Source organism: Sturnira hondurensis, unplaced genomic scaffold (assembly GCF_014824575.4).
Source record: "Sturnira hondurensis isolate 20B ecotype Veracruz unplaced genomic scaffold, ASM1482457v3 Scaffold0014854, whole genome shotgun sequence".
NCBI classification, from domain to species: Eukaryota; Metazoa; Chordata; class Mammalia; order Chiroptera; family Phyllostomidae; genus Sturnira; species Sturnira hondurensis.
In genome coordinates this window covers 1,717,801-1,733,665 of record NW_028087485.1, presented here as the reverse complement: position 1 = coordinate 1,733,665, position 15,865 = coordinate 1,717,801, and the positions used below count along the sequence as shown (strand labels likewise).

General features: G+C 39.8%; 1 protein-coding gene across 1 annotated transcript in view; it reads right to left on the bottom strand.

The window, feature by feature from the left end:
- CCDC186 (coiled-coil domain containing 186) overlaps positions 1-12,522 on the bottom strand; it is a 42,335-nt gene extending 29,813 nt beyond the window's left edge. Inside the window, exons 1-2 of the mRNA XM_037063874.1 lie at positions 12,317-12,522; positions 2,194-2,884 (exon numbers count right to left, since the gene is read on the bottom strand). Coding sequence (XP_036919769.1) covers positions 2,194-2,819 — 626 coding nt within the window. The 5' untranslated portion in view covers positions 2,820-2,884; positions 12,317-12,522. The remainder of the gene's footprint in view (positions 1-2,193; positions 2,885-12,316) is intronic.
- Between the last annotated feature and the right edge of the window lie 3,343 nt (positions 12,523-15,865).

Here is a 15,865-nt window from a genome sequence, read left to right as displayed (position 1 = left end):
CGCCAGGCAGTCGAAAACCTATGGGTAACTTTTGACTCCCCAGAAACTTTACTAATAGCCCGCTGTTGACTGGAAGCCTTACTGATTACATAAACAGTAAATTTAACAGATATTTTGTATATGTATTATGTACTCTAGTCTTACAATAAAGCTTGGGAAAAAAATGTTTAGAAAATCACAGAAAGAAAAAATATATTCATAGTACTGTATGTATACATTTAAATAAAAATCCATGTAAAAGTGGACCCACATAGTTCAAACCCAGGGGTCCAGTGTAGAATGATGTTTGCTGGGGGTGGAGAGCAGGGGGAAATAAGAGCGGTTTAATGGGTACAGAGTTTCAGATTTGCAAGATGAATAAGCAATGGAAATCACTTGCACAACAATGTGAATGTAATATACTTAATACTACTAAAATGTATACGTAAAAATGTATACTTAAAATGTTATGTATTTTATCACAATTTGAAATAAAAATTTAAAAATAATAAAAAAGAGGGGCTTTGGATGCTAAAAGATTAAAGTTCACTGGATGAACCAATGAAGATGAGCTGGTTTGGGAAAGACTGATCCAGGGAAGCAAGATAATCTGAAACAGTCAAGACCGGAAGCAAGTTACAACTAAAGACTGATTACAGGTCCAGCAGTCTTTGAATTAAGCTACATTTTCTTCTGTCATCCCCCTCTGGTATGTAAACTTCCTCCCCCTCTTTCTCTACACATACCCACCTCCCATTCAAGGATCATTTCTTAGAAAGAGACTCAGCCCGTATTTTAGGGAAGGCTGGCACATTTTCCTTTTTTAAAGGCTATAAATCAGCACCTCCACAAATGCACCACTTCCATAAACCCAGAATGAAAATACACGGTGAAATAACACTATTAGGAAAAGATAAAGTGAATTATCTTTTTAAATTAAACTCATTAAATTAAAAATTTTATTTTAATTAAACTCATTAAAATAAAAATTAACTCCACAAATACCAAAAGTCTAAAAGGAACTATACCGTTATATACTGAGTGATAAATTCTTCTGTTAGCTAAATTTTAGGTTTTTTTTAAAGCAATGAATTTACAATGGGAATTTTAAGAAAAATTATTTTGAATTTTATGACTTCTCATTTCCTTTTCGAATTACTCAGCATTTAAATTTTTTTATTTATTTTAATTTAATTTTTAGAGAAAGAGAAATAAACATTATTGTGCTAGAAAAACACTGATTGGCTGCCTCTCACATGCCCCCAAATGGGGATCTGGCCCACAACCCAGGCACATGCCCTGACTGGGAACTGAACCTGTGACCAAAGCTCACAGGCTGGCACTCAGTCCAGTGAACCACACTAGCCAGAGCTGAATTCGTTTTGTAGAGCATTTTAACAATATGCTCCATATATTTTTTCAAGACTGAAAAATCTGAGTTGTCCTTCATAAATATTTCTAGATCTTTAATACAGTTAAACTATTTTTAGGCCCTGGCTAGTGTAGCTCAGTGGATTGAGCTTGGGCCTGCGAACCACATGATCGCGGTTCGATTCCCAGTCAGGGCACATGCCTGGGTTGCAGGCCAGTTCCCAGCAGGGGACGCACAAGAAGCAACCATACATTGATATTTCTCTCCTTCCCTTCCCCTCTAAAGATAAATAAATAAAATCTTTTTAAAAACCCTATTTTTAATAAAGTACCCTGTTAGGTTTATTTATTAAAACATGTAAAACAAACATAACTTCTGAATCATATTCAAAATACTGACTTTATATATACATATGTTTATATAAGTTGATGTATGACATGGGTATATAATATACATGGGGTGGGCAAAAGTAGGTTTACAGTTGTAAGTACACAACATACAGAGTTTATTCTTGTATTAATACTCATCAAATATTATGTTACTTATTTATATTGCAACTGTAATAAACCTTTTGCCCAATCCACATAAAAACACTGATGAATACCTGTTATTTCTAAGATATTGAAAATAAAATAGCATATTTAAAAAAACAGACTTATAAATTAAATAACTAGACAAACTTGACATCCACTTAATTATTGAGTAAATACATATTTGTTGACTAACTACAAAGTGTGTGGCTCTGTTGTGGAATTAAAAGGGGTCAAGACGGTATCCTCCTTTAAAGAATGCCATCTTTAGTCCCTGTGGGAAAAAGAAACCTGAGAGAATAAAACACTTACTTCTTTATGGTGTGTTCCTGTTGCAGATACTTATCCTGCACACACTTTTCAAACATAATTAATGCGTGTTCTTCCTTGTTCATGCCATTCGGCACTCGGTGCTCTGCAAAATCTGTGGACAAGAGTTCAGATTCTATTTCTTCCAACAAATCCTCTGATGCTGAAACATTCCTCATTTCTGAAATAAGTTTCTTGGTGCAGTCCGTGTCGTAGGGACTTTCTGAGTAAGTCTTCTGACCAGCTGCCACGGTAAATGTGGGAGATGTTAATTCTGCCAGCAATTGAGTTACTGTCTGTTCTGTTTCATTTGTTTTAGAAACTTGCTTTGTAAAATCTCCACCTGGAAAATCAGCTGTTTGTTCAGAATTTTCTGGGCATGCGTCCGTTTTACCACAGGAATTCTCACCTCCACCACGATCTGGAACATAATTTTCCCGTGCTTCAATCTGATTACTGTGTTCATTGGGTCGACATGAAGTGTTATCGAAGGTTAATGACGACAGTTTAGACTCGTTTCCTAAGCTGCTGCCTTCGCCACCAGAAAACGAGCTGCATGCGTCTTCCTTCAGGGCAGATGCCCCCCCAGTTCGTCCATCAGAGGCAGCGGAGGCTGTGTGCTCCGACATGCTGACTGGCACCAATTCCCAGTGTCCGTGCTCCTCCAAATCTGTTCCGGATCTTCGTCTTACATCTAGGAAAGTCAAAACATCCAAATTTAAAAAGGGAAGTTTTTGAAAACCAAGACCCCGTATGTGCACATATCCCATGATGTGGAATAATTAAGGCCACAAATTTATCACTAATTATTCTTTTAAAAGCCATTCCTTGAGTGGGAAAAACCCCAGGAGGCCCAATGCAAGTGCGCCACAACCACTGGGGCCACAGTCTCATCCCCTGTCCTCCTTCAGTTCAGCCATTCCCTACACAGCCCACTTCAGACCGCAGTCTGGCGTTCCTCGATCACCCCCGGAAGAGGTGGGCGTGGAATGAGACTAGTAACTGGGTGGGTAGCGCCAAAGAATTGTTTAGAATCCCTTCAGCTCCACAAGAGGAAAATGCATATCTCGAGAGTCTGCACAAAGATATCGAGGAAACAAGATGGCAGTGAAAACACCCGAAGAGGAGCTGCAAACCAAAATAATAAAACAAGACACGTTAGCACTTGGGGTGGCAAACACACGGTACAATACACAGATGATGTATTACAGAACCGTCCACCTTCAACCTACATAATTTTATTAACCAATGTAACTCCAATAGATTCAATAAAAAAAGACATATTACCAATGTCAAAAATTTGCTGAGAAGGAAAACTAAACAATAACAACAGTCACCTACAGACCAAACAGCTAGAGCCAAACTGGGAAAAAAAAACAGTGAAAAGGATGCCTGTCAGAAATTCATTTTTCACCCAGGCCGGGATCCAGGAAGCACCGTGGTGATTTCCAAGCATGTTCATCAAGAATAGAAAATATTCACTGCAACACAAATAGAGGCCATATGCACGGTCTACAGTTTGTAAAAGCAACATTCACAAAACTAACCTCAGACATGTTATAAGACATTTGTATGCTATATATGAGGGTTCCTATTCCAGCTCTTTCCTGAAAATAATTCAGCTTCAAAATTATCCTAGGACAGATAAATTTAAAACATCCCAGCAATCTTTACTTAAAAAGAGGGAATTGTCAACTTCTTTTGTCAGATACCAACATAGCAGATGAATTACTAGAGTCACAGCAAGTTGAGTAAAAATGGAAGATCACAGTTTTGGCAAAACTAGGAAAGAAATATCTCCAGATGGAAGGTGAACTTACAAAAAGCAAAGCAGAAAGATTAAAGTTTTGAGTAACAGAAAGATACATTGGTCTGAAAGATCACTTTGGTCTGTGGCAAGGATGGTGGTCAGCGGTCGGTGAGAAGGTTAGAAGAAGCTAGTCAGGTGGGATGCTCAGGAAGACAGATGGGAGTGAGTTCCGTTAAGAACAGCAAATCAGGACTGACTTGTACGTACTTGATTAAGCTACAGAACTTCTAGCATAGAGTAGGTTCTCAAATATTTGTTGAATTAAAACATAGTGTGACATGATATAAGCAGTATTTGAGGAACATTATTCTAGGGATGCAGAAAACAGGAAGAATAATACTAAGAAAGGAAAAGAAGACCAGTTTACTTGTCAAATACTGTCTTTTAATTTAGACTGTCCTTTAGGTATCAACCATTACTGACATTGGCCTTAATACTAAGAATTACCTAGCTGTAAAATATATTTCCAGGCCCTGGCTGGCATAGCTCAGTGGACTGAGCGCGGGCCTGCAAACCAGCCGTTCGCGGTTCGATTCCCAGTCAGGGCACATGCCTGGGTTGCAGGCCGGTTCCTTGCAGGCTAACTACCAGCAGGGGACGCACAAAAGGCAACCATACATTGATGTTTCTCTCCCTCTCTCCTTCCCCTCTAAAGATAAATAAATAAATAAAATCTTAAAAAAATATATATATATATTTCCAAATAATCAAATGGAAATTTTCATTCTCTTGCTGTATATGATATAACTAAGGCAAAGTCCACACTTGTAATAAGGTTTGGTTTAGACAACACAAATAAATGCAGTAAGTTCATAATTAAGACCTCACAAGTATGCTATATTCCCAAATCTAGGACAAAGTAAAATCATTCTTAAACAGGGGCACTATACACCTATACTACCCTCCCATTACCTTAATGTAACTCACTTTAAGATATAACTTGAGAACGTGTTGCTGCTGAATTTGAACTTTTAATTTAGAAATTAACCTAAAAGCTAACAAAAAGGAAGTCGTTTTAAACATTGTAACTAGTCTATGCTTTACCAACCGCAGTAGAACTCAGAGCCAATCAAACGTACAGGACTGCAGACGAGGACTTCCAAAGAGCAAGTCTACACACGCATTGTGCCGCTCCAGAACACACAGTGAGAAGAAGCTCAGGCATTTGAGAACTTTGTGAGTCTCAACTGTGTGTCAAGCTCTGTCAAAAAATAAAAGCACTAAGCAAAACGTTATCCTCTCATCCCGTCATCATGTTCTCCAGGGTTCCAGTAATTTTATTTTATAAAATTTTATTTTATTTTATTTTATTCAATTTTATTTTCCCGCCCTCAATTTACCCACTTCAGGAACTTGAACCAACAACTCATACTTGATGCCCACATTATTTTCAGTCCTGTTCTTGAGTTAATGAATTATCCATACCTTCATTTTCACCCTCCATCTGTATGAAAATGTCCACCTGTGTGTAGGACTTTCCATGGAATGTTCCACCATAACCTCACACTCAAATGGCTAAATCTAAAACTGTAAATACCTCCAATAATCGAATACCCCCAGCTAATCTTTTCTGTCAATGGTACTGTTTTTCTCAGTCATGACTCTTCCTTTTCTTCGTCCTCTTCTACCAATTTCATGTCTCCTACAGTTACAGCCCCCACCCGCAACCCAGTCCAGGCCTGATCACTCCATAACTGGGACACTTGAATTGCTCGACCACACTCCATTCCCCTCTTCTGTTTTCCTTCCTACAGCTCAACTAGAGGATCAAGGTTAATTAAAGGACAAGTGTCATCACATCCAAAGAAGGAATGGAGATTTTCAATACCACTGGCTCTACAAAAGGGCAACAGAAGGGGCCCTATGAAGTGGGTCCCCAATTGCAGAAGGGACCAGGAAGCTACAACATTGCCCCTAAAAATACACACACACACAGACCCCCCCTCCCCGAGCCCGCCATCAAGTGCAACCAGATGGATTAGGGTGAGGCCCGGGCTATCTCTTCCCTGTTTAGAGGTTCAGGCAATGAGAACTCTGCCCCCACAAACTGGTCTTTCCCCCCACCCCCAACTCCAAAAGGCTAGCTAGAGAAAGGACAGGGGACATATTTTAGAGCCAGATTACACCTGTTCTTCAAGCTGAGCCGCTGGGAACTAAAAGCCTCAACCTCTCTTCAGGGAGAAGAATGTGCTTGATTTTTGTTGCTCGTTTTTGTTTTTTAAATTACTGAAATCTGTTTTAATTTCTGCAATAAGTTTTTTAGTAATCAAAAGTGGCAGAAAGGTTACAACATCAAACCAAGACATTATTAGGGGACTGCACTTCAGAGGGAAGTGGGGGGAAGATTGGGGTGTTTCACGCCGTACGGCTGGAGACCCATTAAGGAACACCAATGTCCATATTTCACATCCATACCTCAGGGCTATGATTCCTCCAGTAGACCGGCTGGCCTGCTTTCCCACTCCCTAAAATCCTGGTACTTCCCTACCCTCTGCTATCCCCTGACCAGTCTACTCCTGGGCTAACACTTCCATGGTTTTGCTCCTCCCACCAGAACAGCCTTCCCTTTCTTTTCTCCAGAGCCTGGTTAAACTTAAAGCAATGATCTCACATAAATGAAAAAATGATCTCACATAAATGAAAGCATACTGCATTCATCCTCATCAAACAGAGTCACAGACTTCCTCATGACAATTAAATGATCTGTGTAACTGTGAGGAGGAACTTCACTCAGAACTGACTCAAACTTCTCAAATCTCAAACAACAGTAACAATAAATAGGTAAATAAATCTAACAAATAGATCCTCTACTACATTTACATTCATTCCTGCCAATGCTGCTCAGCCGTTCTCAATGAGGGGTGCGACCCACCAGGCACAATAGTCTGGGGGCCTGAACAGCATTTAGTGGATGGGAACCAGGTTGCAACAAGACTCACAATGTGCAAGACAGCACAGAACAACAAAACTTTGACTCATTCTGCTGGATATTCATCTATGTTAAAAAAACCACCTGATTTCATAACTGCCTCAGCTTAGAGGATTTACTATTATCCTTCTATAAATTACAAAATGCTTAGTTTAACCTCAAAAGGCAAGTACTTTCTATGCTGTTGCTCAGTACTATGCCCATGACCTTTGAAAAAGTCTTTATATAAAATGGCATCTGATAACCAGTTAGCTTTCAGACTTTGTTTTCTGATGCTTAAACGGAAGTGGAGGCAAGCGAAAAAGGAGAGGGGCTAATGAAGATCCATGTACACATGTACAAAGCCACTACCAAAGATGAAATAAGTATACAATGAGCTTGACCATGTCCATGGTCAATCAGGGGAAAAACAGCTGAGTCCTCTTGCTGGTCTCTACTTGGCAATGCTGATGTAGGCCAATTTGGCTGCTGTCCAAGGTTTTGGGGGTTGGGGGAGGGAGAGTTGCTGTCAAAGCTACTGAGGATGGAAAAATCTAGTAGATTAAAGAAGGAGGATGTAAAACTAGACACTTGTTTACAAGGTTGTTTTAATAAGCACTTGTATAAATTAACACTCATATAGATATAGTGATTAAATTATAGATTATAATATAAAAAACAACATAGATTACCTGACCTTCAGCAACTACAACTCACTGGGGGAAAACACTGTGTCTAAAACTTAGCACAGCCACAAAATCCTCTTAATGCAGCACGCACCCCTGCCCAGCCAGAGTGGTGTGTTTCTGACACAGCACTACGGGACCAGCTCACACTTCCAAATTGTTTCAGTGTAGTGAGAACTGGTTTCGCTCTGACTGGAGCTCATCAGCGGTGGGCATCTGGTCAAGAAACATTTTTTACTTGCCTAAAGCCAACCATTATCCACCTTGGGTTTTATTTCTTAAGAAAGAACTCACATCCAAAATTATTTCCACACAAGAGCCATATAAATGAAAACACTGTCTTTAACAGCTTTCTTTTCCCAGTAAATTAGCAGTATAATCAACAAAAAACTTAAGCTTATGCAATAAATTGCAAATACAAATGAATCCAATACACAGATTTAGGTAACAGACTTCATACAAACATGACAAAGTCAGTAGTACATTTCCAAACTAGATATTAATTTATTCACCAAAAAATGTATTGAGCATTTATTATGTGCAGGCAGAATCACATATTTCACATTTTGGGAGCAAAGCAATAAATAAGTCTTCTTTTATGAAGTTTACATTCTGATATTGCAGGCCAATACACAGAAGCTCTATATGAAATCTTTTATTCTTTGTGTTTATAGTATTTTGATTTGAAGATCTGTCACTACTATCTGTTCAACTGTTTCTCAAGTCCAACAGAAAAATCTGACTCAGTTCAGTATAAGTATTATTTATAACAAACTACAAATTTTTAAATTATAAACTGTACCATTTACATCTCAAATAACACAAGTGCACACTTTTCACATAATTTACATTAAGATAAGCAAGTAAAACCTGTGAGCGCATTTCTGTTTTTCCATATAACGGTTTCCCATCCTTTGAAGGACAAATACAAAGAAAGGGTTTTTTACACAGTCTCCAAATACACTTTGAAAGCAGCATAATCAAATAAATAATTTATCTTTCTGAGGAGTTCTAACAAGGTTCTGATATCGCAGTTAAAATCAGAAGCAATACATTAAATAAAAAATCATTCACCGTCCAACACGGTCTGATCTCAATCCCCAGGTAAATGAATTTTTAATGGCATTAACTTTAAAATACAAACGTTTCCCTGGATAAAGTTTTTAAAGATAGAATAAAGCAACAGAACAAAAAAGAACCCATGTAAGAAACATGAAAACCTTGTTTCACAAGGTGAAAATATCTGACACTATGAAGTTCATAGAAGGTGAATTTATGCAAATCAAATTCTACTTTTAAAATTAAAAATTGAGCTGGCCTACTTCAAAGAATTATAGATTAGTATGATCAAAAGAAAGAAATATTCGTAAAGCAGTCAGATTCTAATTAAGCTTTTGGGTAAAACTTAATATATTGAATTTCCTCTACATGAAACATAATCATTATACTTTAAAAGCTGCCTTTAGTCCACCAGTTTGAAATGTATGTTTTGTGAGCCCAAGGTCAATTATACCCATAGAGGGTTGTTAATCTTTGCACCCATGGGGCAGGGTGAATTTTTCAGTATGTGCATTATATCACACACACACACACACACACACACAAGACACTACAAAGACTCAAGGCAATCGATGCAGCAGGATCTCCCACAAAATAATACCAAATCCAGTGCCAGAATAACAGAAGAAACACAAAGTGTGGTCCATCAGGATTTCAGGAAAAAGAAGGTAAAAGGCCAAGACATGTATCACATTATCAAGTTATATGTCGTATTATCAGCTTGGTGTCTTAGAGCCCTACAATTTTATGTATCTCTAATAATAACTTTTATTTTTTTTAAATATTTTATTTATTTATCTTTAGAGGGGAAGGAGAGGGAGAGAAACATCAATGTATGGTTGCCTTTCGTGCGTCCCCTGCTGGGAGTTGGCCTACAGGGAACCGGCCTGCAACCCAGGCATGTGCTCTGACTGGGAATCGAACCGTGATCCTCTGATTCGCAGGCCTGCGCTCAATCCACTGAGCTACACCAGCCAGGGCTCTCTAATAATAACTTTTAAAGCACAAAGTAATTACTATAGAAACCTTAATTTGAAGCTAGTTGTATAGAGCTCACGATTTGAATTTTAACGAGTCTAAGAAAACATGAAGTACCTCCTTCTAATTTTCCCCCAAATATGAAAATTAAAAGAAGGACGAAAATTTCACCTATGGTTTCCTATACAAAAAGGAAGGCTAATAGCCTTAAAAAGAGAGAAAGAGAGAGAACTTGTAAGTCTGACTTACATTAAGGAGTTCTGATTAATGTTTAAATTTGAGCTACCTTTGGCCTGGGCTTGCTATGATGTAGTTTACCAAAAAATCAAATTACTCATTAGCACTTACTACATAAACATCCCTACAGGAGACTATCAGTTCATATCTCTTAATGACAACTACATTCACAATCCAACCAATACTTCGTTTGCTGGGTTTAATTTCCACTATGTATCTGTTGCCCTTTCACCCTAATATGTTTCCTTTTGTTTACTTCTTAGCCCAAACAGACATTTAAAATCTCAGTAACTGAGAGAAAAGTTCAAAGGACTAATCTGAAATAATATGATAAGATTAGAGGGTTACTTATAAATTTCAATGATCTTTGCTCCCACTGTTGCCCTCAAAGAAGTATTAAATATAACATTCACAGTACTGTAAGCTCAGTGTCATGTTTATGAGAAATCTGAGATTTGGCGTTAGTGATTTAAAGCTAGAGATAAGTAAAAGTCTAAATTTTATTCCAAGAAAAAATAACAGAACTTAAGGCTAAGGATTCTTTAACATGAAACTATTTGATGGATTTGGAAAACCAGAGCAGATTACTAGTTATTTTTCAAAGGCAAAGATGGTTTGTCTAAGTCTGGAAATAAGGCTGCTCTGCCCCATCATCTCTCCCTAAAGAGGGAGACTACCGCTGCGCTGTTTTATCTTCACGACGTCAGAATGCAGTGTAAAGAGACGTTTTTTACTTTAAATATACTAAACAATCATCATCAGCTGTGCTGTCATTGCGTAGCATCAAAGAGCAACTCTGGAGTTGATGAGTGAATGAATAAAAGGTTATATATAGATGGGTTACTGTGCTATGCCGCTCCTTCGGTGTTACCAATAAATAAGTCTGACATGCCAATGGCACTCTGGTATCTATCTCCACTATTTAAAGAAACCGTCAAGTTTACATGCAGGTATTCTGAATTAGACAAGGTCTTAAAAATAAAATCAATGTAAACACAATCCATACATTTCTAGGGAATAAAAACACTACAAACACAAGCAGGGCATTTCTCGGTAGATTCTTTAATAAATTATACGTTTGCCTATTACAATGTGAAAAGGAGTTTAACTTCTGCAAGATTTTTGAATTACCCAAAACCATCACTGAATTTTAAACAGCATGAAAAGACCATAAAAGGAAACAAGAACGAGGCCAATCATCACTGTTTTCTATTTGTATAATGGTGAATAAAGAACTGAAAAGTAGCTGTAGAGAGAGAAGAGTAAACTTGATACGCAAGCAGACACTTCAGTTTCACCATCAATGTCTTTAGAACCTTAATGTTTCTCACAAGATCAACACTGCAAATATGAAGGTGTAGTAGCAATTAGGAAGGCTACAGCCACTAGCACACCTAGACACTTAATAGACCTTTCCCCCCCCCTTGAATGACTACCAGCACATCTCTCGAAACACTATTCCACTGACCGACTGCACATCTTCCTGGGAAAAACGTTCGCCCTACCATTTTGGAAGAAATAAAAAAGCTGGGCACCAAGGGAAGATGACACACACACGGAGAAAACTGCCCAAATGCCTGGGACAGTGTGGAGTATCTTTACTGTACAATCTTATTCCCATAGCTAAGTAGACTATCAAGTGGAAGAGGCAGTTTCTAACGCTAATGTTACAACTCCAAAGACCGGCCTCTTTCCTCAAAACAAAATCAAGATTCGAATATTAGCTGTACTTATTAAACTGTTAACAGCTGGGTAATAACCACACCTGCACTGTTCCCCAAGATTGCTACTACGGGACCTGTAGCAGGAGATTTACCTTTTTTTTTTACACCTTGAGTAGAAACACAAATGTGAAATATCCTTCTTATCAGCCAAGGTTTATCACATGTCGTGATATCTTTGGAAGAAAGGCAACATAAAAACAAAGACCACATCTCTCATATTCACCATCCCAAAGAATTGTCCGAGTTACTTAAAAATCACAGTAATGGCAGTGTTCAGAAGAGCGCAGAAAGTGGCCACAACAGTACACATAAAACACACACACACAACAACACACAGCCAACTTGAGTACAGGAAAAAAGAAATAGGCGACTGAGTGTATGCAAGATCGCAAGCAGGCGGGGCTGAGTTGCAGTTCTCATTGGGAGGCCAATCAGCCCAAATTCCAACACTCTCCGGGCACCGCTCAGCTGGCGCGGGCCCCACGACCCCAGTCAACCCGTCTAACCGCGTGTCCCCTGGCAGCCCCGGACCGAGGGCGGGTGGGAGGGAGGGAGGGAGGGAGGGAAGGAGGAAAAGGGACTACAAACTCTGTCCCTCAGAGCCCGCCTTCTCCTATCAGCCGAGTCAACCCCGGGATTTGCAGGACAGCGCGCAAGAGGGGCAGTCCCGCCGCGCCGCCACCACGAGTCCCCAGTCTGCCCCGGGCACCCCTCGGGCACTCACCCCACTTCTCCGAGCTTCAGGCCGTAGCCCTAACGCTGCTGGCAGAGCTCCAGCTTACGGACCAACTTCTCCATTGCGGGGTGCAGCAGACGAGGAGCTGCAGGGGGGACAGCGGTGGGGGAAAAAAGGGCGGACACCGCACTCTGCCGCCGCAGCTTCCCCAAAGACCCGCTGAGCTGACACATCAACAAAGATGGCGGCGATGCTGAAACCGGTCCTGCTACAGCTGAGGGGGCGGGGCTCCCTGGGGGAGCCAATCATCGCGGTGCAGCCGGTGTGACACAGCGCACTTTGGGACCAATGCAACCTGCCTGCAGGGGGCGGCGGCGAAGCACCGCCTCCAGTCCCAGAGTGGCCAACCTGGCTCTCGGGGCACCCACGCCCGGGCGAAGCCGGTTGTGCCGTTTCTAGTCCCGTCCTACCTCTTGCTTTCCTAAGCAAATTACTTCTTCTGTAGGATGCGCCCTTGGGTATAATGCTCCTCACCCTTTGGCCCTCCCTTGTATTAGTCAGGATCATAAAGCAATAAAAGAATTCGAAATTCCGACTTCCCAGCTCTGACGCGCAAACCTTACACCTGACGTAGGCGGAGTCATGAGGAGTAGCCTAGCTGTCCTTCTGACAATTCATCCTCGGTAGAGTCTCTGGGGGTTTCCATAACACCGCGTTCTTGTACACAGCGCGGCACCTTCTACCATTGTTTGATCATAAGCTGCTGGTGCGTCCGTGTCTAGCACCGACTGGAAGCTGCGTGAGCACCGGGTATCCCAGCTGGCAGCATGGGTTTTGACATGCAGGAGTTGCTCGATAATTAGCAACAAAAAAGTGATTGGCTTTGGGGGAAGTGTATGGAATACAGTGGCCTAGTTAGGTCTGAAGAAGTCAGGTGAGCTGTTCCAGTTTGTGGAGATGTTGCAAACCCACTCTGGCCGGTGAAGTAATGTTTTTCTGGTTTGGGGCTTCTCGTGCACAACTCATGAGTGAAAATAGTGAATTCTGACAGTGGTCAATACAAGTGTTTGTCAAGCAAAACTGTTATGATAGGACAAAGGTCTCAAGGGCTGGAGGGTTCTAAATGTTATTTCTTGCTAAATGTTCAAATATAGCGCAGTTTTTCTAGATGTAGCTGTAAACAGGATGAGCTGATGGGAGCTCAACTAGATGAAAGTAGCCAACTGCAAAGAAGAAATCAATATGTAGTTGATGAAATAGTATATATAAGGAATGGCTAAGCCTTCCTTTGAGGAAGCAGAGCTTTGTATATGAATCTCAGTTCCTTTACTTGCTGCTAGCAAATAAAACTACCTTGTGATGGTGGTTCTGTTTTTTTTTTTTTTAAGATAAATTATAACAACTAGGGAATCCCTGAATCCCTTGAGTTCAGTTCAGCAACCCAAGTTCCTACCGTTCTGTTCAGCTTTGTTACTAACTGCTGGCAAAATAAAGAGAGGAAGGGAAAGAGAGAAAATAAAGAAATCACCTTTTAAAAAGTTATGTAACTCTCTTCCTCTTTCCTTTTAAACAGGAAATGGCACCACCCTCCTTCAATGAAGATACTGTATTAAAACACTTTTGTAGTTGACCAACTATTCTGACTGAGAAATATTATTCCAAGGGGGAAAACTGAAGAAGCTTTAATCTTTTTATAGGACTCATTGTCAGTAATAACATTCATATTTTTATTTTTGAAATATAGGTAATATTAGTATAAAAAGTAAAAGTAATTATGTCTTCCAGAAACCAAATTTTTCAGTACTGGGGAAATTAAATAAAAATATAAAATCAAATTAAGTAAAAACAAACCCTACGATTCTAAATTTGAATTTAGAAATATCTGAATAAATATATGGGGCATTTTTTTAAAGATTTTATTTATTTATCTTTAGAGGGGAAGGGAAGGAGAGAGGGAGAGAAATATGGGTCTCATGGGTCCCCTGCTGGGAACTGGCCTGCAACCCAGGCATGTGCCCTGACTGGGAATCGAACCGCGATCAATCCACTGAGCTACACCAGCCAGGGCTTTGGGGCATTTTTGTAATTAAAAAAAGTCTATACACTGAGAAGGCCAAGTACAGTGGTCAATTCAATGCCCCAGATTATCATCTCTAAATATTATTTCTCTCAAAAAAATTCACCTGGGCTCCTATTGGTGATCAACAGCTGATTCTAAGTGTGAGACAAGAAATATACAAGAAAGCTTAGATCATGTTGGTTGTAGCAGAAAAGAGAGAAGAAAACCAAGATAATAGGAGTTGGGTCAGAAAAAAAAAACTGAAGAGGCAATTTAAAGGTGCTTCCACAGTTCAAAGATATTTTTATCATTTAAAAATAACAACAGCAATTGATTAGGACAGATCTACCATGTTAAAGTCAATGAATATGCTGATTTTCCAAAACATCATTGGACAGCTCTGGAGAACGCTAAGGAATCACCACAATCTGAAAACAAAAGAATCAAGTATCCTACCTTCCCTGTTGCAAACTGAACCTCGATCAAACAGTTGACGTAGGAAAGTTCTTTATAGATTTCCAGGTACAACATGCAAAAGATAGACTATTACCATTTTGAAAACCTGATGAAATCATGGATCTAGGGAATGATCAGCAGTGAGTCTATGATAACTAGGTGAAAAGCTGACGGGAAACTTGATAGTGGATGGTTCGGACTGACGACACTTGAAACCGCTAGAAATATTTTATTATTTCCCAAAGAGAACAACTAGATATTAAGCATCTTCTGATGTGATTCAATAGAGCAGTGATTTTTCAACCCATATGCCATGGCACTGTTGCGCCACAAGAATTTTTAAAACGTGCAATACCTTAGCTATTAGGGGCACTGACCTCTTTTCACTTAGATTGTCAAATTGAAAAATGACAACAATGAACACAAAATTTGCTGTTTGGTATGAATGAATCAAAATTATACCTATATTTTAGTCAGATCAGCAAAAAAAATTGGGGGGGGGTGTGCTGCAGAACTTTAGTAATTAGTTTATTTGTGCCATGAGATGAAAAAGGTTGGAAAATGCTACAACAGAGGATTAAAATACGACCTGTGAAGTATTCTTGTCGGGGGGGGTGCAATCCACAAAACCCAATGTGAGAAAAACTAGAGTTACCTCACTATAGATTTTGTAAGAAAATGAAAGGATTAAAAGATAAATCTCTTTTTTAAATACATAACACAGACTTCCAGCCAAGATGGAAGCCTAGGGAGATACACTTCACTTCCTTGCACAACCAAAGGAAGGACACCAACAAATGTAAAAACAAAAAATAACCAGAACTGCCCAAATATCGAACTGAATGGAAGACTGACAACAAATGAGTTAAAGAAGAAGCATTCATCCAGACCAGTAGGAGGGGCAGGGACAGGTAGCTGGGCAGAGAGGACTCGCAGCAAGACAGCAACTGACGGACCAGGCGAGGCGGTGGCTGGCAGAGCGGGTGGTCCCACATGCGTGTGCAGACAGACCAGGAGGAAGCAACTGGGGAACAAGACAGACAGCACAGCCCAGGGCTCCAGCTCGGGGAAATAAAGCCGAA